Source organism: Calypte anna, chromosome 3, assembly GCF_003957555.1.
Source record: "Calypte anna isolate BGI_N300 chromosome 3, bCalAnn1_v1.p, whole genome shotgun sequence".
Taxonomy (NCBI): Eukaryota; Metazoa; Chordata; class Aves; order Apodiformes; family Trochilidae; genus Calypte; species Calypte anna.
This window is the reverse complement of record NC_044246.1, coordinates 5,785,840-5,808,237: the sequence shown is the minus strand read 5'-3', so window position 1 is coordinate 5,808,237 and position 22,398 is coordinate 5,785,840. Positions and strand designations below refer to the sequence as shown.

At 46.8% G+C, this 22,398-nt stretch overlaps 1 protein-coding gene across 2 annotated transcripts in view; it reads right to left on the bottom strand.

Annotated features, from left to right (window-relative positions):
- The window catches only part of SLC35F3 (solute carrier family 35 member F3), a 157,684-nt gene that overhangs the window by 7,065 nt on the left and 128,221 nt on the right, over nt 1–22,398 (bottom strand). For both annotated transcript variants that reach the window (XM_030447668.1, XM_030447669.1), the window contains one exon: nt 1,818–2,037. In XM_030447668.1, the coding sequence (XP_030303528.1) occupies nt 1,818–2,037 (220 nt within the window). The remainder of the gene's footprint in view (nt 1–1,817; nt 2,038–22,398) is intronic.

Genomic DNA, 22,398 nt, shown 5'->3' with positions numbered 1-22,398 from the left:
ATACCCCTGCCAAAGCACCATCACCTAGGGCAGGTCACACAGAAATGCATCCAGATGGGGCTTCAAAGTCTCTAGAGGAGACTCCACAACCTCTCCAGCCCAGTCCTCCTGCAAGCTCCTTCCCTCTGTGCCCAGGCCTCTTGCTGGGGCACTTCTCACCAGAGTAGAGAGATGTCCATGTTCTCCTGGGGCATCCTTCCAAGTGCCAGCTGCCACGGTGAGGGGCTGGGCTGCATGGCAGGAGCATCACACAGACCCTCATCACCATGACCCCTGCTCTGGGCTTCTCCTTTATTGCTGCTGGATTTTGCCTGGCTCAGCCTTTCCCAAGGCTGTGATGATAAGAAATGAAGAACAGCTGGACATGGCTGAGATCACCAATGGGAGCTGTTTTCCTGCTCCTTCCCCTCCTTCTTCCCCTTTAGGGAGAAGGGGGGTATCCAGAGCAGGATTTGTTCCCCACCACACATCATGGCACAAGACCTAGCCTGGCTGGGATGCTCATGGGGAGCTCCTGACCACCCTTGCTCTTCAAACATGGCCATGCAGCCAGGAGAGCATGAGAAGCATCTCTGCTCCAGTGTGTGCTTGCAGTGTGGGCATCCCTACAGGCAGGTCAGCATCTTTCCCTTCAGACCACAGCCACATCCAGTGCTGAGAGATGGCACGTGCCTACCAAGAAGCAAACTGCACCAGATGGCTGAAAATCATAAAAATATGGGGGTTTTTTTTGTTCTTTGTTTTTTTTTCCACTCCATCAAAATGGCCAGCATTGGTAAGAACACCACTTCCCTGCCTCCAGGATCACTTCAGGATACCCTTGCTTCTGTACTCCAAAACCCCAGGCCATTTGTTCTCAGGGTACAGGGTACCTGGGCAGGTGGGTGGGCAAGTGCAGACACCAGCTGGCCAAGGCTGGAATTTTGGCAGGTGAATTTTGCAACCATCCCCTCAGCAGCCTCTTGGCTGCCACCACTGCAAGGCTGGCCAAGCCCTCCTGCTTCCTGAAAAGTTAACTCTCAGTTGCTCCAGGCAGAGACAATCTCTTCTCAGCACTACAAGCCCTGTATTATGATTCTCCTTTGACTTGGAACTATTCTGATATTTATACAAAAAAAATGCAACATCCTTCTGGACACAGAAAAATCTGTGCTCAATGAAGAGACTTGCTCGTGATGCACAGCCCATGTTGAGAGCATTTCCAACAGAGCTTTCTCCTCCTTTCTTTATGGTCTGGGAACACAAGGCTCAAAATGTTCTTTGAGGTAATAACACTGGCATCAAGTCTGGGATGCAATTAAGAAAAATGCTTATTTTTCCAAGTGTATGATATTTAATGGTAATGAAACAAAATCTGAAAATGCCAGGTGGGTGGGTGAGCAGAGAGCTTCTCAAACAGTGGGCAGAAAAGAGTTATTATTGCCATTATTGCTGTTAATCCTGTTAAGTGCCTGCTGCCCACTAGAGCCCTTTCCTTACCCCTCACCTTGGCAGGAACCCCCTTAGTCCTGGGACTTTGGGTTTCCCACCCTCCTGGCTCAGCTGCCAGAGGACTGGTGTTTCTGGGAGTGTTTCTGCTACCCCAATATCCTGCATGCAGCTCTTACTGTTACTGTGGAGTGGACGTTGATGTGGGATGTAGGACTAAGGGTGCAAACAAATATTTGGGATGCCACCAGGAGAGCAGCCCAGACACAAGTCCCCACACCCTGGCATGATGCTGGTTCCCCACCAGTGATGCATGCACAGCCAAAAGATGTGGAAATAAAAAGGCAGAAGGGAAAAAGGGGGAGAGAGAGAGATAAGAAGTCACTTACCCTCACTCCCATGAACCTGTCCCTCAGAACGATCCATGAAAGCAAGAAGACAAAAGCTTTGTTGCAGCAGAACAACACAGAGACATCCGTAGTGTTTATTTTCTTTATTGCATGTAAGTAAAGGTAGTTTGTGAGTGTCCAAAGAACACCAAAGGGTGCTGCCTTGGTAAAAAACACCTTCAAAGTCAGGCCGTTGTCTCCAAAAAATCGGCAGCACTCCCTAAAACAAGAAGAGAAAAGCAGCATTTTTACACAAGCCAGTCACAGTCTGCAGCAAACATACAGGTTTTATTTTCTTTCTCCTTTTCCTTTGGGGAAAGAGGGGCATACACCTTAAAGCAGAGAAAAGATTCAGAATCTATTGCAACAGCCACATGAACATATGGGGGCTGCAAACACTGAAGAAAAAAAAAAAAAAGAAAGAACAAAAAAACCCCACTGCAAACACATTTATTTCTCAATAAAGGAGTGAAAGGTGAAGCCAGAAGATGAAATTCCACCCTTGCCATGAGCCCCTTCCCACTGTTCTTCATGGAACACATCCTCCTCTCATCCCTGTGGGCACCAGGACACTGACAAGCCCCTTGGTCCCTGCCCCTCCTGCAGCCACGGGACCCTGGGGCTCATCTGTGACCAGGGCTTGGAAGGAGCCTCCCCAAAGCCCAGTTTGGGGCTTTTCCATCCAAAAAGTGGGACCTGGCGCAAGGTCTCCAACACCAGGAGCAGGACAAAGTGCTGGCCTCTGTCCACGTAGAATCACAGAATCTTTCAGGTTGGAAAAGCCCCTTGGGATCATTGAGTCCAACCACCATCCCTACCCTACAAAGTTCTCCCCTAAACCATATCCCCCAACACCACCTGTAAACAATCATAAACACATCCGAGGATGGTGACCCAACAAACCCCCTGGGCAGCCTATTCCAGTGTCTGACCACACTTTCTGTGAATTTTTTTTTTCCTAATGTCCAGTCTAAACCTACCCTGCTACAGCTTGAAGCCATTGCCTCTTCTTCTATTGCTGATTACCTGTGAGAAGAGACCAGCACCAACCTCTACAATGTCCTTTCAGGTTGTACAGAGAGGGAAGAGGTCTCCCCTCAGCCTCCTCTTCCTCAGATTAAACAGCCCCACTTCCTCAAATTATTCTTCATGAGATGAAGGCCCTTCACCAGCTTCACAGCCCTCCTCTGCACTGCTTCAAGGATCTCTCTTATCTTGAGGTGCCCACACAATGCTCAAAGACACAAAATTGGACAGAATACTTCTGCTGAGGTGAGGAAACACACAGGGACAGGGCATGGTGGCACCCAGGGACAGCTGGAGCAGCAGTGTGGAGTCAAGAGCTCACATACAGCAACGGCTGAGGACGCTGCCAAGATGCAGCCAGAGAAGGTATGGCCCTGGTGCTGGAAGAGAAAACACCAAGGAAGAGAAAACACCAGTGGTTTGTGTCCCAGAGATGCTGCTGGGGACAGAGGTGATGGGTGGCTGTATCCTGGCCCTGCTGGGAGGACTCTGGGAGGGCAGCAGGAGAGGGGCTGGGATGGAGGGGCTGGGGTCACCTTTGTGGAGATACTGCCAGGGCTCTGCACAGAGTCAGCAGTGGTGCCATGGGCTCTGCTGGCTTTGCTTGATTTCAACCCTGCACAACTGCTTGAGGCCCTGAAGGACTTTAATGAGGTGCTTTGATAAAACTGGAGCAAAATTAGGTTTTCCTCTGACAATGAGTGCAAAACAGGTTTTTACTGCTGCCTTGAATTTCAAGCTGTTTCTTTCCTGAGACTGGATGGGGAGGGCTCATTATTTGGAGTCTGATGAAAGTATAATTTTGATCCACTTTCTCAAAAGAGGGGCCTGTATCAGATGATTCCCTAAAGAACCCCATCCATGCTTTGAGCCTTTCCAGATGTTCCCCATCACTAACTCTCCATCTGCCCACACTCCCTCTCTGCTGCAGCAGGCACAGAGCTGCAGGGCAGAGGAAAAGCCTTCTCTCTGCTTCTTGGGTTTTGTCACCTCCCAGTCACTTGTACTGAGTCACAGCTGTGCAGAACTTGCCCATCTCTTGTCCAGAACTTTCCCTGGATCTCTGGATTTGATGACCCTGGGCTTTGGCTGCTGTAGACATGTTCATCCGAGCTGCTGGTTCTGCATCATGTCACAGCCACCCCACCAGTGTCCCTTTCCCTCTATGACACTAAGTAAGAGCAGTACGAGGGACAGGGAATGAAAAGACTAAAATGGAATTTATGTAAGAATGAATTCGAGGGGAAAAAATAAAATCCACCAAAAATAACTGTGGACCTGGTGCTTGCTTGGCACTGGATCCACACAGCAGCACAGCCTGGCACTCACCCCCATGCCTGAAGCACCCATGTCCCAAAGAACAGCCTTGAACTGGGATGGGTCAGGACCCTGAGCTGGATTCCCCTCTTTGGGAGTCTCTTCCCACTGGCCTCTAACATAAACCTCCTTTTAGCTGTTTTGGCTCTTTTCAGCAAGTCTGCATTGCTTCTTGTAGGCTGGATCCAGCTTCCAAAAGCAGAGCTCCTTATGGGAGAGGTTTCCTCACCCAGCATGGGGATGCTGGGGACAAAGACACCTGGAGGGGCTCTGGAGGGTGCTACCAGATAAGCACCCACCATGGTCCAAAAGAGGTGTAGCACAGGCTCTGGGTTAGATGGAATTCTTGGTTCTGGCAACTTCAGTGGAGTCTGAGGAGCATTAGGGGAGCTGTTTTGTGCACCAGGATGACTGTATCCCATACAACAACCTCCTCACAATTAATTGTCTCCCCAGGTTTGCAACTGCTTAATGGAGAAACTGGTTATTTCCTTGGTGCCACAACACAGCTTGTGAAGCCACAGCAGGGAGTGTGTGATGAAAAGAGCTGTCAGTGAGCAATAGCAGAGAAACAGTCATGGGAAGCCAGGCAGCACTGGGATAAAACCTACACCATAAACCCAAAACAGTTGGGGGTGAAATAACTCCAGAAAAAACCCCCACCCTTCAACTTTAAATCTGTTGACAGAACATTTTGGATGCAGTTGTTCCTCCTGTCCAGTAATTTCAGTTTTGCCCACAAGGGAACATTGTACCCAATGAGCATCCTGATGTTTTATGGATGCTCCTTGGCAAAAGCAGAGCTTGTGTGCTGTGGTGCTCCAGGAGAGCCTTTGCCTGTGCAGATTTTAACAATTTCATCTGCTAACAAAAACATTACTGTCTGAAGAAAGACAAAACCCATCCTACCCAGAGGGCAGTCTGTCAGCATTCAGCATCCTTTGGAGCCCAACTCAGCATCATGAATGCTCCTGCAAGGCCTGATCCTAATCCTAACCCTAACCCTCCTAACCCTAACCCTCCTGAAGCCATGGGACAGATGGGGAACTGGGCGCAGTTCTCTGAGGTTTTACAGGACAGACTCTTGCAATTCTGCCAGCCCAGAGCAGGACATGGAGGGAATCCTCTACTTGAATCAGAGCAAGCCAGCTGCCTCCAGGCCAGGGAGGAGACAGAGCTGGGTGTCCCCTCCTGGGGCAAGACTGCAGAACCCTCCTCTGGCTTGGGCTGTCAGGGCCAGCAGCCAAGTTCTCTCATTTTTCCAGGATGAAATACACTTCCTGCCTCAGTTTACCCAGGCTGTAGTGAGCTGGTCCTGCTGTGAAGCTAATTCTAAGTTTGTCTAAGTTGAAGAGAGAGCTGCCAGATGGCTGGAGGGGTGCAGCCTCTTCTTTGGGTTCATCTCTAGGACTGAATCCCTGTTTGGGCAGAGGTGCCAGAGCTGTGCTTTGCAAAGAAAGCAAGCAGGGACGCTGCAAGCAGATGCTGCCCTGTGCTCCTGGGGCTTACCCTTGCCCTGGCACCAGAAGCTCAGGTCCAGCTGCCAAGGGGATCAGTGGTTTTTAGGGTATTCAGTGTTTAATGGTATGGGCATGGAGCATTTGCTTTGGGTATGTGCAGGCAACATTTAATGCTTGAGCTGGGACTCGAAGCTCTGCTGAAGGTGCTGGAGATGCATGTTCCTGAGCTGCCTTTCCTTCCCACCTCAGGAGGCACAGAGTCCAGCAAGAAGCTGCTTCTATTTCTCTCTTTCAGCTCTAAAAGAGACCCCAGGGTGAGAAGCAGGGACATGGGCACCTCCAGCACACATCTGGCAGCAGAAATCCCACCCCTTGCATTGAAACAGAAACTGCCATAAAAGACTGACCAAACCTACTCCTCCCCACATTACCAGGAATCCTGTTCCTGCTGGTCTCACCTACCAGCTCAACCCTAAAGCTGCTTTGCTGACACAGTTTGGTTTGCTGGGATCACCCTGCTTGGCTGGCAGAGCACTGGGATTTTCCATGTGGGGGAGAGCCAGAGAAGCCCTCGGGGAGCACTGATGCAGAGCTGAGGTGTGCCCTGAACCTCTGCAGGTTGGGGTTCCTGGACTGGGAAGTCACCCTGGAGATGTCCTACAGAGCCACCCCACTGAGACAATCTCTCCTCAACTCTGTGTAATCCTCCAGAATAAGGAGTAAATCCCTACAGCTGCAAAGCTGCTTCCAGATGAGGGGGCAGCAGACAGCAAAGAGCTCTGGGGTTTCAGGGCACAGAACAGTGAGTATGAGATGAAACACCTTTCCCCATCATCTTCCTCAATTCTGCTGATATGAGCTGGAACTCCAGGGTAATCACAGCAGTTGGTTTAAAAAAAATATAGATGCCAAGCATTAGCCAAGGCAGCAGCAAAGGGCCATGTAAGAATGGAATGGAAATGTCCTGGAAGGGCAATGTCCTGGCTTAACTGGAGTAATCAGAATGAAGAAAATCTTGCTTGCACTCACAAGTTTTCTATCTAGGTGGACAGAAGGCTCATGACTGAAATAAAAGGCAGGAGAATTGCAGCCTGGTTACCTCTGGTCCTTGGCAGACACCTTTGCTGGGTGTCAGGGTAATGGGATGGGTGCAGATGAAAGAAAGGGGCACTGCTTTGGCATGGTTGCTCCCTGCTTCCTCAGGATGCCAACTGGGGCCCAAAAAGCCCAACCAGGAGCAGAAGCAGCTGCCTGGCTTCCAGGGCATCCTCTGCATGGGAAGAGAGTGGTGGGGACAGATGGGAATCTGCTTGTAGGGAATAAAGCAGTGGGCAGGCACCAGATGGCAAGATCCAACCCACCCTGCGTCTGCTGTGCCACAAATCCTCTGCACTGACAGCCCCCAGGTAGTGCAGTTACCAGTTACCAAGTCCAGAATAGCACTGGGTGGACTGGATTACCAGCAGTTCCCTCTCCCAGATGGGGATTTGGTCCCCTGTCCCTTGTCACAGGGTGTCTGACATCTTCATGATGGAAACGTGGAATGTCACTTGGGAATGTAGCTGCTGTGTCACTGTGGGAACTGTGTTGGGATGGAAGATCCTACTGAAAATGCCTTAAGGCACAGAGATCTGACTGGTTGCATTTTTATTCTGCATTGTTTGCTGGTTTCTTAATCTTTAAGGCACTGCTTCTTGGTTTTCCTCATAATCTTTTTAGTGTGTTCATTAACCCAGCAAATGGCAAATTAGCTCTGCCCCATTAGGCATGTCTCCAGCACAAGATGTCAAGCAAAATACCTCTGTCACTGAAACCAAGCATCCCCAGTGAAGTAAATCAGAAGTACTTAGTGCCAAAATTGTGTGCTAATAAGAGTTAATCATATTAAAACCAGGTGTTGCAGTCAAATAAAACCTGCAAATAAAATATGACAGTAAAGCTCTATTTTTTACCTCACCAGTATGGTTTAACACTTCACCTTCCACTACCTGTGATGTCTTTAACCATTGCTAGGTAGTCAGGATGTTTCCCCACTGCTTTGAACCTCATGCAAATGAATGTATAAATATCTGCTAAGACTGGGAAGGATGCTTTTTTGCTTCCATTTTGAAAAAAAAAAAACCACAAACAACCCTCCTGTGAAGACGAAAGGTAGACAAGAACCAGAGAAAGCACACAGAGTGTGTTCCCCCAGGCTGGGGGGTTGGTCCCTTGACACTCACTGCAGAACAAACCTGTGCCAGAAAGGTTATTAAGCTATTGAAGCTGCCATTACATCTTTGGGAAAGATGCAGCAAAGTAGAAAATATCTGAGAGAAATACACACCCTAAGGGAATACTTTGCTCAGTTATTTCTCCTTTCCAGACTGTTAACTTTTGTTACCATTTTCTGACTGCTGCAGTGCTCCTACCAAGCCTTCTCCTCTAAAGCAGGTTTGGATCTGCTCTTGCTCCTAGCAGGGGACATCATTTATTTTGTAGACTATGCTTCTCACCCTCACCTCACAGGGTCTGTACCTGCAAACTGAATTTGGCTAAATTGCTCCTGATTTTCAGCAAGGTGAGCATCACCTCCCTGGAGCACAGCAGAGCCACCACCGTGCCAGTGAATCTGGCCTCTTGATTAGAAATTAGCAGGAAAAATCTGTTTTGCTAATACCTGCACTGATTAGTCCTGCACAGATAAAGAATCTTTAACAGCCATATATTCATCTAATCATATATTTTCTGTGCCATCTACAAAATTAAAGAAACGTTGGACTAAAATGTCATGCCATGTCTTCTGGGGGGACTCGCAAGCCAGATGCAGTAAGCAAAAAAAGAAGACAGACAACGTGACCTGGCTGTTAAAAGGAGATAAGGAAATTAAAACCAAGCTTAATTTTTCCCAGTGTAAAAAAAAAATAAAAATCTTTATTCTTAATTGGTTCTGTTAGTGTCAGAGCATCCCTCACACATTGCGCTCACAAGGGGAGCTGGGTTTTGAAGGCTGCTGTGCAGATAAAAGACACAAGTGGAGCCAAATTATTCCTCATAATTGCTCTCCAGGAAGGTCCATGATGATCTAGCCCAGAAAACAGGATCATTCCTCCAGCTCCACTTCCCCCTACCTTGACCCAATGGGTGGTTGGAAGAGGCAGGATGAGGGCTGCCTGGAGGCTGCACCTTGAGGGAGCTGGGGATTTGCTTTTCCTGCACGTTTATTTTATTGCCAATTCCTGTGACTTCCCAAGACAGCCCCTGAGTGCCTTTTCCCTGAGTCACTGCAGGTTCTCATGCCAGCAGAACAGTTGCACGGAGGCTCCTGTGGCGTGTCCCAGATCATAAAACCCTGGGAATAAATCTGCCAGCCTCAGCACTTTGCAGAGAGACGCCCGGGATTCCTGCTGTGGCTTTTATTGCCCTCCTGCTTGGAGGCTCCTACAACAAAACCCACAAACCCAGGCCTCCAGTTCTCAGCAGCTCAGGAAAGCTGCTTCCCAGGGCTGGGAGATGTGCCATGGCTGTGCCAAGTTGCTGAGGGCATGCTGCAGCCTGGTGGCCAGGAGCCAGAGGACTGGGCCAGGGCAGCAGCATCCTCAGAGATGTCCTGAACTTCCCCACTCCATGAACTTACTGTCCATGCTGGGGATTGAACTGGACCTGCAGAGCCTGGCCCTTCAGTCTCTCCTTATGTCCTTTCTGCTGGGAGACCAGGTGGCAGCACTGGTTTCTGGAGGTGGAAGCAAGGGGTGTCCCTTTTTCCCTGCAAAATGCCTGATATTTTTCCAGCAGCTGTTTAATTCCTGCTGTCCATGGGCATGGCTGTTCATGGGGCACCATAAAGCTGTTTAGTGAGTGGTTCACCCCCATCAGGCATTTTTCCTTTACCAGACCTCTGTCTGAGCAGACATGAAGAAATGCTTGGCTACTGTCACAAAATCTCAAGCTTGGAGCATCCTGTCCTTAGAAAGGTCAAGGTAGCAAGTACAGCCTGCCATAAACCCAAGATTTTTGCAGCTAGCTTCACAGGGAACACTTTCTTCAATCAATTGTTCCTGTATTTAGGGTCAGGTCAATTTGAGAGCATGTCTAGAAATCCTGCTTGGCAGGAAATTCAAGCAGCAGGTCCCTCTCAGACCATGATGTGCTGGTGTGCTGCTCCCAGCCCAGCGATGAACCAAGGTCCACACCAAGTTCCTCTGCTCATGTCCTGCAGCAGGGAGGATTTCACCCCTCCCCAGAATGCCCCAGAAGGGATCCCTCCTCCCATGTTGTCCCTCCATGTGCTTGGGAAGAGCTGAAGAGCAGAGTGGGATGCAGAGAGAAGCTGCCATGGGGTGTGGGAGCTCCAGGTCTTGACAAGGAACCAAGTCCAAGGAGGCAACAGCACTGGTGGGGCTCTGTCATGGTTTAACACTGGCCCAGCAATTAAACCAAGTAACAGCTGCTCTCTACTAATCTCTCTCTCCTCCTTGATAAAGAAAGGAGAGAGAATAAGGGAGAGAGACTTATGGGTTGGAAACTAAACTACACAACTTTAATGAAACAGGAATGATAAATAGGAAAAATTACTAAATCTATACAAATATACAGGAAAATGGAAACCACATTCCTCCCCCTTTTCCCCCAGTAACTCTCACATCACTACAGAGGCTGCAGGGCAGCCCTGGGAAAGTCCAGGCTGGAATCCTGGAGTTGGCAGCAGTTGGAGCTGGAGGCAAGAACACACAGATATGGGCTGGGATGGATCAGGAGCACAGGCAGAGGAAGGGATGGAATCCTTCCAGGATGCCGGGTGAAGGAAGGGAAGCAGGAAATCAGGAAATCTGGCTTGGCCCTCGTGATGCCTCAAATTTATACTGAGTGTGACGCATATGGGATGGAATCCTCTGTTTGGTCAATTCTGGCATCTATCTTGTCTGTTCCTCCCCAAAGGAGGCTGCAGGTGGGACCTCTTTATCCTCCTGCACGGTAAAATGTTCTCATCAGAGCTGAGCAGTGTCCTTGGCTCTGCACACCAGTCTCTAGCAGTAACTATAAGCATCAAGTGTTATCAGTCCTAGAAGCACACACTGTCTGAGAAACTTGCTGTTAATTTCAGCAAGTGCAACTACTTAAAGACACTCAGCTAAAGCAAAAGTACAAGACAGAAAATCACCTTTATCCTGGCCCAAACCAGGACAGGCTCTCAGCCACAAGTGGAAATGGTTCTTATGTTCTCTACTTCTAGCAGAGTTCCGTGGCACTGTGGTGATGCCTCACCTCGATGTACATAGTTTAAAACATTTCTTTTTAATTCAATTGATGGTGAACTATCTCAGGGCTCTGCTCCCAGGGGTAACCCTAACCCTAACCCATAGCCCCTTCCCAAGTTTGCAGGGTGGAGAGATGCAATGAGCTGGCCAGGGAATTACAAACCTTGAAACCACAAAGATGGAGAAGTTCCTGGTACCAGGTACCCCACGGCTGCTTTTCTCACCTCTGGGAGAGACTTTGTGCAGCCAGTACAGAGAAAAAAAGCTTGAACTGAAGCTGAAAGCAAGAGGCAGTCTTGGGGCTTGTTACCAAACCTATCTGGTTACCTGAACTGAAAAATAACTGTTTGAGGGATTAAGCAGTTTCTTAAAAACTGAGATGACTTAAAATAGTCTCATGGCTTGTTAATGCCCATCATCCCATGCATATTTTTGTGTAAGCATGTTATTAAATGCAAGAAATCACCACAAACACAAGCTGGACACTGGTCCAGCTGCCACTTTTAAATATCTGTGTCTAATGTTTACCATGACTTGTTTCTACACACAGTTTGGGGCTGATAAAGTTTTATGTATAAAGTTTGGGGCCTTTAAAGTTACATCTGTTCTGGAAGCATCCATCAAGCTCATTTGCAGAAAATGCATTCTGATAGGCAATGAAATGAGAAATTTGTCTTCTCTTTAATAAAACCAAAAATCTCCAGGCAGATCTTCTCTGAACTAGAGATGCAGAAGCAATTGGGTTTGCTCAGCTCTGTACATGTGCCAAACTAGGCAAAGGCACAATAAATGGGCTCAGGATATGCTTAGCTATGGATTTACATAATATAGCAGAATGGCTCCAAAAGAAGCAAATAATACAAATCTTACAAACCACCTGAATACACATTTTCAAGACAAGTCTTAGCACACACTTAGATGCCTTAATGAAAAACTGTGTAAACTAACATTAAAAAAAAAAAAAAAAGTGAATTAAAAGAATGAGGACCAAACCACAGGGGAAATTCACATACTGTTAACTGCCTTAGCAAAACACTGGGTGCATGGGAGGCTGCAGAAGCAGAGGGAAACATCTGTGGGTCCCCCATCCCACAATTTGCTGAAGCAGGGGCCCTAAGCCTGTTTGATTTGCCTCTGTCCATTTCCAGTGAAGAGCAGGAGCCCTAGGATATACCCCCCAACTTTTTCATCCATGGCTGCAGGAAGTGGATCAAATTAGGATGACCCTTTAATTTAATTTTTACACCCAAACACACTGCAGAGTTTGCATCGAGGTTGCTGGTTGTCGTGGGAGCAGGAACACCAAGCCAACCTTGGTGGGACAAGAGAGAAAGTGCTAAGGAGAGGCAAAAGTCAAGGAGTTCTTCTGCTTTACAGGAATAGCAGCAGCTGTTGCCATGCAAGCAGACATTGCAGCAAATCTCCCACAGACTTACATCTGTCCACAAACACCAGAGTGAGCTCAGCTCACCTTGGGTGTGCTATCACCTTGACAGGATGGTCTTTCCAAAGTCCACCTTCAGCTTGCTGCATGGAACAGGATGGCACTGTCTCCCAGCATGCCAGAAGGGATGTGCCAGTATGGAAAATGCTGCTTCTGAGGTGAAAACGTGCACTCAAGTGATCAGAAAGTTGCAAGGTATCATGTGGCACATTTTCCAGCATGATCCTTTACACCTTAAAGGCACCCAGAGCCTGTCTTGCTTTATCCTCTTCAAGAAAAGGCAGCATGACACAAATAAAATGTAATAATAAAATGTAATAATAAAGTATAATAATGTAATACCTTCCCTCCCTGCAAGCTCCAAACACCCACTCTGTAACTCTGCCTTTAAAACTGCCATCCTGCCAAAAAGTAAATCTCACACAGATCCTGTAAATCTCATTAATGTGGGGGCTGTAGCTGGCTGATCTATTTTGGAGGTGACCATTGCTGGTTACAGACTGCTCTGCATCACCTCTTCCTCCTCCTGGGCTCATCAAGGGGCAATGGCACCGGGCAGACCCGATGCCAGGAGCACACGGACACAGCTCGGGAGGTGCTGCCACTTCCAAGGATTTTCAGCCCAGTGGAAGGGCTGGTGAGCCAGGTGCCTGTAAAGCCAGACTCCAGCAGGATCATTCCCACTTATCCCATGCACCTAATGACTGCCAGCTTCAAAACCAGGACACTGACTGCTTGGAGACACAGAGAGCTGATGAGTTTGGACCTTCCTGAGCATCTCCTGCTGGACCACTCAGGCAGGAGTGGCTGATGGCTCTCCAGAGGCACTGGAGGCTCTTGCTCCTCACTTTAATCATGGTCAAAATTTAAAAAACCCTGTAGGGCTCAGCTCCACAGCAGCTCTGTGCTGCTGCTGCCACTGGCACCATTGTCACCACTGGCACCACTGGCCTTTAGGATCTGCAGGACCTGACAGACCCTGTCCTGAGTGGCTCAGGCAGTCACATGAAGGTGTTTGCTTAATGCTGGCCTTTAAAAAGTGAGGTAATTGGAATTTTTTTTGTAGGGAAAAGCTCCAAACCACAAACCCGCATTGTTTTTAACATTACCTAAGCTGATGAGGCAATTCCCTGTGGGTCCCACCAGTCTGAAGAGGCACCTCAAGTGATGTTACTACACTTCAGTGACCCAAAAGACCAAAGTTCTGCCAAGGGAAGGGTGCTGGGAGCCTGAGCTGGAGGTCCAGAGTGACACTGGACCACAGATCCCTTGTGTCACCCAGCCAGCTTGTCCCCCCCTTGGCTCCCTGTTATTTCCCAGGGCTGTGCTGATGTAAATGCAGCATTTGTGCAGATGGTGAGGGACAGCATATACAAACTAAGGCAGAGAAAACCTAAACATGAGGCTCTCAAGGCTCTGACTGCCAGAGTCAACATCATCACTGCTCTCTGTCATCATCCAAAATTTCCATTGACGTCAGTGGATGTTCTGGGTGTGAGAGGCTGCAGGGTCTGAGACTCAGCAGCCATCCCTTGCAGATAGCTAAAGCTTGGCCTGATGTGATTTATATCCAGCTCGTGCTCTTCAGCTGTGACCTGAGCCACTTCACTACTTTTTGGAAGAGTCAAAATGAAACTTTTCAGGAGAAGCTGGCCAGCTGGCCTCCTGTGAATCGGGTATTTGTAGCAGTTGGTACAGGCAGACAAAAAAACATGCAAGAATAGAATGGTTTTTTAATCCCTGCTGTCTTGGCTTCTGGAAATGGAAGGTTTGGGCTTGCTGACTTAGAGGGGCAGTGCTGACAGGACAGAGCTGCTGCAGTCTGGGAGAGGGAAAGAACAAGGCAACAGAAGGAGGTGATAAATGTCTCAGTGAGAAGAACACTGGCTACTCACCCCCCTGAGACAGCTGTTACTGAAATACACACACACACACATATATCTATATGGCACATGAATCTAGAATACACATCTGTAGATAACACTCAGGCAGACCTTTATGCTGTCAGAAAGATGGTGTGGAGATATGGTTCCATCTGGGAACCATAAGCCCATGGCAGCTCCAGCCTTTAGGCTGTGGATTTAAAATATCAACTCTTAAACCTCACCTAACCCTCACTCTATAGAAGTATTTTGTGGCACTACAGAAAACAAGGGAAATATATCAACCTCATAGCCTAAGTACCAATTGTTTAGCACCATCAGAGGACATTGGGACAGCTGGGAACAGGAAAGCAGGTGAGTCAGAAGATACTGGAAGAGACACTGTCAGCTTGGCATCTGGTCACTGAAAAGAAACAAAGGTATAAAAAAAAAAAAAAGCCCAGAGCTTGCTGACATAACAGAGACACTGACATTTAGGATGCACAAATTGCCCTTGGGTTCATTAAGTAAACTGGGATACAGGAAGGAAACTTTTCTAAATACTCATATTTTGTTCATTTTTAGAGTAACTTGTGTCAAGGACAGGTGAAGCTTTTCTGTTTGCAGTTTGTTTGTCCATCTAACACAAAACCAGAGCCCTCTCTGTCCTTCCTCTCTGTCCTTCCACAATGTCATCCCAGTGGCAGGGGGGTGAGGAAGTCTCAAGAGGCTGTGATGGCACCTGCCCTCACCCAGACCTTATTTAACATCACCCTCCAGAGCACAGCAATCCTTGAAAAGCAGCCTGAGAGAGACTGAGGAACTCAGCAGCCTTACAAAACATGAAGGGAAGGAGCACAGCTGAGGAGCTTGGAGCCCAAAGGGTGGTGTCACAAAATACCATGTACAGCACCTGTGAGATTTATATTTCCAAACAGCTTTACTTGCTCTGACCTGTCTCCCAATATTCTACAACATGGTGTTGTTGCTGGCTGCTTTAATTTTGAGCAAGACCTCAGCAGAAGTGGTAAAAACAGAGTGAAATGTAACCCAAATTGAATGGATTCTTTCTGCATTCTTGGAACACGTAGGTCCCTCGTGTGGCATACAATAACAGAGAAAAATCAATTTCCTAGTGTCCAATGGGAAGATGTAAATTTTGGCTCCACATCTGAGCACTTTCTTGTTTCAACAGCAAACATGCAAAGCCAAAAATGACACCCACTGGGTTTTGAAAGGAGGACTGGGTAGCACAGAAATGGAGCCACAGAGGCTGAAACTCCAAGAAACTGGGCTCATGAAAGGTTTGGTAGATCTAGAATAGGCAAGAAAGTATTTTAGCTGAAAGGTGGTTTTATGTTAACTTCCCATCCATAGATTCTCTTGGATTTTGCCTTTCGAGCATTTGGAACAAGATTTCTTTTACAATTCCAAAATGCCTCCTGGAAAAAGAAAATAATTGCCTCTCCAGTCTGTTAACAACCCTTTATATTACCCCTTAACAAGTCCTAAAGGTGACTGCATGAAAGACACTGCTGACCCAAGCTCCACAGCCAGTAAAGAATTGTGTCTTGAACTGGGGGAGTTTTCCCTCCACAGCCTTACAACTCATTTCAGAGTTACCTTTATAAATAAGACCCATAGAGGGAAATACCAAAAAAATCCATAAACAACCCTGCTGGAGAGAGATCATGGATGAGACAGTTCAGCCTTGCTCTTCTCTCAACTTGTCAGTTACTAAGGAACCTGTAAAATTCTGGGAATTACTATCTGAGGATCCTATGTAAAAGCAAAACTCTTTGAAGACTCTTCTCAAAACATAGAGCATCAATTTAATTTTCTTTCTGAGCACCAGAGGAAGGTCCAGAGTATGAATGCAAACCACATTTGACTTGCAGTCTTCTTGCACTCTGAGGGAGTCTATATTTTCCTAGTTCTTTTTTCTAGCTCTTTTTATGCCTCTGGATTGATGGGCCGTTCACTCTTCCATGGTTCAGAAGCTGAATCTCAGTTTCATGCTCCATCAGTCTGTGAGCCATGAACTTTCATCCTTTATATCCTCAAAAAAAGCAAGGAGAACAACTGAGTTCTGTGCCGGGACCTTGCTCCACAGTGGAAGCTGAGCTGTCACAGAGCTGTTTTAAAGAATTTGCTTTGTCTCTGCTCTTGAACTTCAGAAAATTTCCAGCTCTTTCTATCAGCTCCCTGTAACTTCCCAGACAGTCCAGATGGAGAGTCCTTGACATTTCAGAAGTCTGAAGAAGATAACCCTTGCCTCTCCTCCCCTGCCTCCATCTCCAAAGGCTTTACAGGTCCTTCTGTCCTTGAGAACTAAGCCTTTTGCAGGGGAGAAAGGGCTCTGAGCTGTGTATAGCAAAAAGGTATCCCCAGAGATGTCCCATTAGCAGCCACATGCCCATATCCATCTTCTCTGGGGTTTGGCCAGTGAGAGAGAATATCCACAAAGCTGCTCACTGAACACCAAGAGATTCAGACACCTCCCAGCTATGGCAAGAAGTGACAAACTCCATCAGGACCTTGCATGCTGCTGCTGCTGTGAATTTGGGGTCCAGAAGCAGGAAAAAACACATACCCCAAGTTCAAAGAGCTGCAGTGACCCTGTTGTGTTTATTGTTGTGCTGGATGGATCAGGACTTTAGAACTGGTGTCAGCTGCCAAGGCTACTGAGTCTGATGCTCTGGACTACTGGAAGTGTGGAGTGGCACATCTGGTGCTGCCTTTTCTTCTGGCTCCTCTCAATGTCCTACCCTCGACTTTTCAGCCAACATCCCCACCAGACATAAAATAGAATATAAATAGCTAAAGGGTTTCCAAGCCCTCCATCACTTCATTCAGAATGAAGTGTGTGTAAATAAGTGTGCTATTAAAAGGAACTGAGAAGAAATTATCAGGGCAGATCAGACAGTAATTGACTCATTCTACAAGTAAACAAAGAGACTGTGGCACTGAGGTGATTAAGCTGCTGAGAGATAAGAAAATGAGATCTATTTGAAGTCCCTGGGAAGACCAGAAATTAAAACAGTGGTGAGGGATAATCAGGAATTTGAAAGAAGCAAAACTTAAGGATGTTTCAGATTTGCCAAATCTAAAAACCAGCCTCGAAATTGAGCTGGTGAAGCAAAAGAGAACTTGTGACTAATCAGAGCTGGAAGCTGTGAGCACATCCCTGAACAAGAAGCTCTCCAGCACTGTTTCTGTGTTTGGATCAGACACATAGCTGTTCTTCAGAGGCCAGGAAGAAATTTGCTGAGTCTGAAACCTTCCACAGCTTACATGGGAAGAGATGGGGGAGCATCAGAAGTCCCTGGCCAGAGCCTGATATCACAGAAGTAGGAAAGTCCAAAGGACCTTGTCATTACTGTACATGTGTGGGGGAAATGTCAGTGTGGTTTGGATCAGGCTGTCACAGCACACACTGCTCTCTTTCCTTGTGACATTTTTAATGTACTTGTTCTTTCTCTGCTACATTTTTATTGCCTACTAAATGGTTTCCTTTGGCTCTGCTTTGTGTGATCCTCAGGGCAAAGAGTTCTGTTCAGAGACACTTCAAAAACTGCCCTGAGAGTCTGCTGGCACCTCCTGTGCCATCCTGACCTTGGCTCTGAACTCACAAATTGGGATTTCAACCCAGTCATCACTGAGGGTACTGAGTGACTTTGTGAAAGACTTGAAACCAGAAAGGAGCCTTATCAGCTACAGTAACAGCACAAGAACTTTCTGGAACAAGATGCAGAACTCTTGAGTTAATGAACTGGAAAACCCATCTGCTGCACTCCTGTCTTCAGCAGAAAAATTATTGAAATAGCAATAATACAACATAAATCTTCCCCTCTGCCCAGTCTGTGCCAATGAGCCATTTTCTCAGAGGTGCCTGGGAAGGGATGGACATGGACCACTCAGGAGTTACCAGCCTGGGTCCAGCCAAGCCCTGTCCTGTCTCCATCAGCTTCCAGTGCTGGAGGCACTGGGACACATCATAAAGGAAGAAATCCTTCCCCTGGGACACCCTGACACTTTTCTTATCTTTCTCTTCCTGCTCTTCTGCTTCACCCCCCTTGGCTGCAATACCCTCATTGAGGCTGTAAAACAAGTGTGGCTCCCTGGAGTTCAGAAGCAATGAGAATAAATTACCATTTCATTATTTAGAGTGCTCTGAACCATCTGGGTGGAAGAACAGAGCCAAAGGACAGCTCTGTTGTCATTGACAGCATGATGGGCACCACTGTGGCAAGCTCAGTTTGGACTCAGGGAACTTGCTGCATGGGCCTGGTGTCCCAGATGGACCCATCAAATTGGGGACCTCTTTCCAGTGATGAGGAACCATCCAGACTGGGTGCTGTGACCAGGAACACATTTCTGGAGAGAGAACAGTACAGTTCCCTTCTGGGAAGAAGCATAGCAGACAGAAAAGTCAGGATTATCCAGAGTGGAGGGAGAGTGCCTGGAGACAACACCTGGAAGACTTGGGAAAAAGAGCATTTTTTGATAGCTAAGTGGTAGAGACCAAGTTTTGACAGCAAGTTCAAGTCACTGAGGGTGGCTCAGGATCCTGGTATCAGGTACCTGGTCCCAGATGGCCCCATTAAATTGGGGACCTCTTTCTAGTGATGAGGAACCATCCAGACTGGGTGCTGTGATCAGGAACACATTTCTGGAGAGAGAACCAAAGATTTCTGGAGAGAGAACCAAGAAAGATTGGTCTCAGAAAAGTGACTGTGACATTCAAACCTGCCAAATGGAAATGACAGCTTTTAACCTGGATCAGAATAGACCCTGCATTTCATGAGAGAAATGTTCTGACCATCATCTGCTTCCATGTTTTTTACATTTTGATGTGCCTCTGGTAATGGCTTTAATAAAGTGTCTGGAATAGAGCCTGCTAAAAAGTTTTCTTACATTTATATGCTCAGGTACCACACGATGGAGTGCAGCACAGCTGAACATCCCTTTATGATAGAGGGTTTCTAAAGTAAAACAGAAGAATAGCAGGAAAGACCCTTGCCCAGAGCAACCCAATTTGGGGTCCCAAAAGTAATTCCTGCTCTTTGACCATTTCTGGCTATAGGAATCAAGTGCCTTTGAGCAACATCAGCTGAGTGTGCAGCACATCTATTTTTGTAGCACTCACTTCTGGCTGAACTGTAATAGCTCAGTGACATGCAGCTGCAGTTTATGGCATCTTCCTGGATTTTATGGGTAGAAGGAGTAACAAGGTGTGTGGGACTGTGATTCCCTGAGCCTCCCTCCATGCTTGCTGGTTCTGAAAGTGGAGCTGCAGCAAGGAGAGCCAAGTGTTTGCCAGACACCAAATTTCTGGGTTCATTTGTCTTCCACCTTCTGCTCCCTGTGACATGCTTATTCCTTCCTTCAGTGTGGAAAACGACCTTGTGATCCTGGCTTCCAGCATCACACTCTGCTTCCAGAGCAGCTGCACAGACAGCAGTGACAAATCTGCTCCTCTTAAAGGACAAAAAGTACAGTAAAGGCAAAAAGCATGGGCCTGTCCTTGCCACAAGAGTGAGCTCTTGATGAAACCTTGCAGCTTGCCACTTAGAGGAGAAGTGGACTTTATCAAGTCATGATTAATGCCTTGGGGTGTGCCTGCTCTGCCTTTTTTTTTTTAAATAACAGATTTATAAAGTTCGTGAGTTAGACTCTAATTGCAAAATGGCTTTTCTGGCCCTCTCCCAGCTCTGTGGCTCCAGAGGCCAACATCAGAATGTGCTACATAATTTGGATGGGATACCCTCTGGTCGCAGTTATGGTCAGTGCAATTCCAGCCCTGTAGGATGGATGGCCTGGGAAATGAAAATGCTTGGATTTACAGCAGAAAGCATGCAAGGAGGAGGCACAGGGCTGTTCTGAGAGTGGATAAAAGGAAAGGAGAGGAGCACACTTAGTTGGCCGTTTTTGGGGGGCCTGAAAATCCTCACACAGGGGGGGTCAAAAAATTTAACAGTATTACTGCTGGGGATGTATCCCAGCCTACATATTCTCTAAGCACTTAGCTCAGTTTTGGTCCAGACATAGATTAATTTAAGCAGGTTTATATCTTTCTAAGGCAGAAAAAAAAATTTATGACCTTGGATTTCATAAATGGATTTTGGTTAAGTCAGCTCAGCTCTGCTGGGCTCAGTGCTGCAAGCTCCTGTCTGGATTCCCCTTGGCAGATCCTGGGGACCCAAAGCTCCCCTCCCCAGAGCCCCAAACAGAAGTCAGCAATCACCAGTTAAATGAAAAAGAGCCTCTTCTAGCAGCTTTGTGCCTCAACATTGACTGCAGAGTTTGTGGCACAGACACAATGTTTGTCTCCCTGCTGGAAAAGCAGGAAAAGCTTCTGGTGTGGTTCAGGATTTGCTGGATGCTGATTTCATACAAATACTAAGTAATAATGCTAACTTACTGTGTGAGCTAGGCAAAGCTTAGACAATGGAGAATTAATTTAGCATGCATGCTAGAAGCAGAAGATAATGAGGAGTCAATAAATAGAAAGCAATAAATAGAAAAAAAAATACATGAGTGAACAGTTCAGCAAGGAAAATGGGCACAGGCTTGAGCTTGGCCAGTCCTGAGCCTGAGAGAAAGAATAAACCAAGGAAGTTTAAGGCTAATTCTCTTTCTTGCTCCTGGCACCTGAAGAATGTGTATGATGGATGTGTTAATTAGCTCACTGCATCTCAGTAGCTGAAATAGTTGGTAGGTGGGCTGAGCCATAAACCAAAATATTCCCAGTGTGTGAGAGAGGCTGAGCAGGCAGCTTTGAGATTATATGGGAGAAGGGAGCAAACAATGTCAGCTGCCCAACAGAAAAACATGGAATATTACCCTGAAGATACATAGTGGAAAAAACCCAACTATCTAATAATTCTTGCTCTTTGGTTTTGATGTGAATTGTGAATTTTATTTCATTGCTATGCCCATTCAAAAAAAAAACCAAAACACCAAAAACCTTTTCTCTTCAGGATCAATAGCACATATAACAACAAGGATTAATATATCAAGTTTAGGGTATGTGGTCAATCCATTCTTGAAAGGGAGTTGTCCCTAACTGTAGAGTACAATTTGTGAAATAAGAAATAAGCTATTATTTCAATAACTCCTTATATCCATGCTTACTCATGTTCACTGTCAGAATGGGATAATTATGGTTTATGTGAGGCTGTTATTAAAACTCAGAGCATCCCCAGAGATCTCTGAAAACAGAGGTGTACATGTGTTAGGGAATGGCTTGCAATCACATTTAATGTATATGTAAATCATCCTAGAAAATAAACCAACAGAAACAAATTATTTTGTGTTGATAAGAGTCATTACATTTCTCCTGAAGACAATATAAAAAAGAACTTGACAGATAATCCACTGACAGAACAGATGAGAAAGCTGCAAGGAATGACTGGATTTCTACACTTTCACATCGGGATCCCAGGAGGACTGTAGCAAATTAAAAACATAAATTCATATTCAGGTGCCCAACACACTGACTTTTCAGTGGGCTAAAGACTGTCACTGCCACTGATTTCAAAAGGGATCATGGGGTGATCAAATTCTGATTTTAAAATAGAGGTAGGAAGGTTAAGCAGGACATCTCTCGAATGGGGCATCAGCCATGGGGGGATTCCAGCCCAGCAGAGCTGAAAAGCCTTGCTGAAGGGGGGGGGTTTGAATTTTGGAAGTCAGGACAGTATCTGCATACAGGAACAGGCAGGAACATTTACCAGAGGTTCAGGATTTCTAAAATTCAGAGGTGTACGGAGGATGAAGAGGGCTCTGGAGGGTGTTTGTTTCATCCTGAACGTGAGTGTTCAGACTGGAGAAGAGGAGGCTCAGGGGAGACCTCATCACTCTCTACAACTCCCTGAAAGGAGGTTGGAGCCAGGGGGGGGTTGGGCTCTTTTCCCAGGCAACTCTCAGCAAGACAAGAAGGCACAAAAGGTCTCAAGTTGTGCCAGGGGAGGTTTAGGTTGGAGATTAGAAAGAATTTCTTTCTGGAGAGGGTGATCAGGCATTGGAATGGGCTGCCCAGGGAAGTAGTGGATTCTCCATGTCTGGAGATATTTCAAAAGAGACTGGATGTGGCACTGAGTGCCATGGGCTGGGAACTGCAGCGGGAGTGGATCAAGGGTTGGACTTGATGATCTCTGAGGTCCCTTCCAACCCAGCCAATTCTATGATTCTATGATTCTATGATGGGAAGGGGTATGAAGGGAGGTGAGG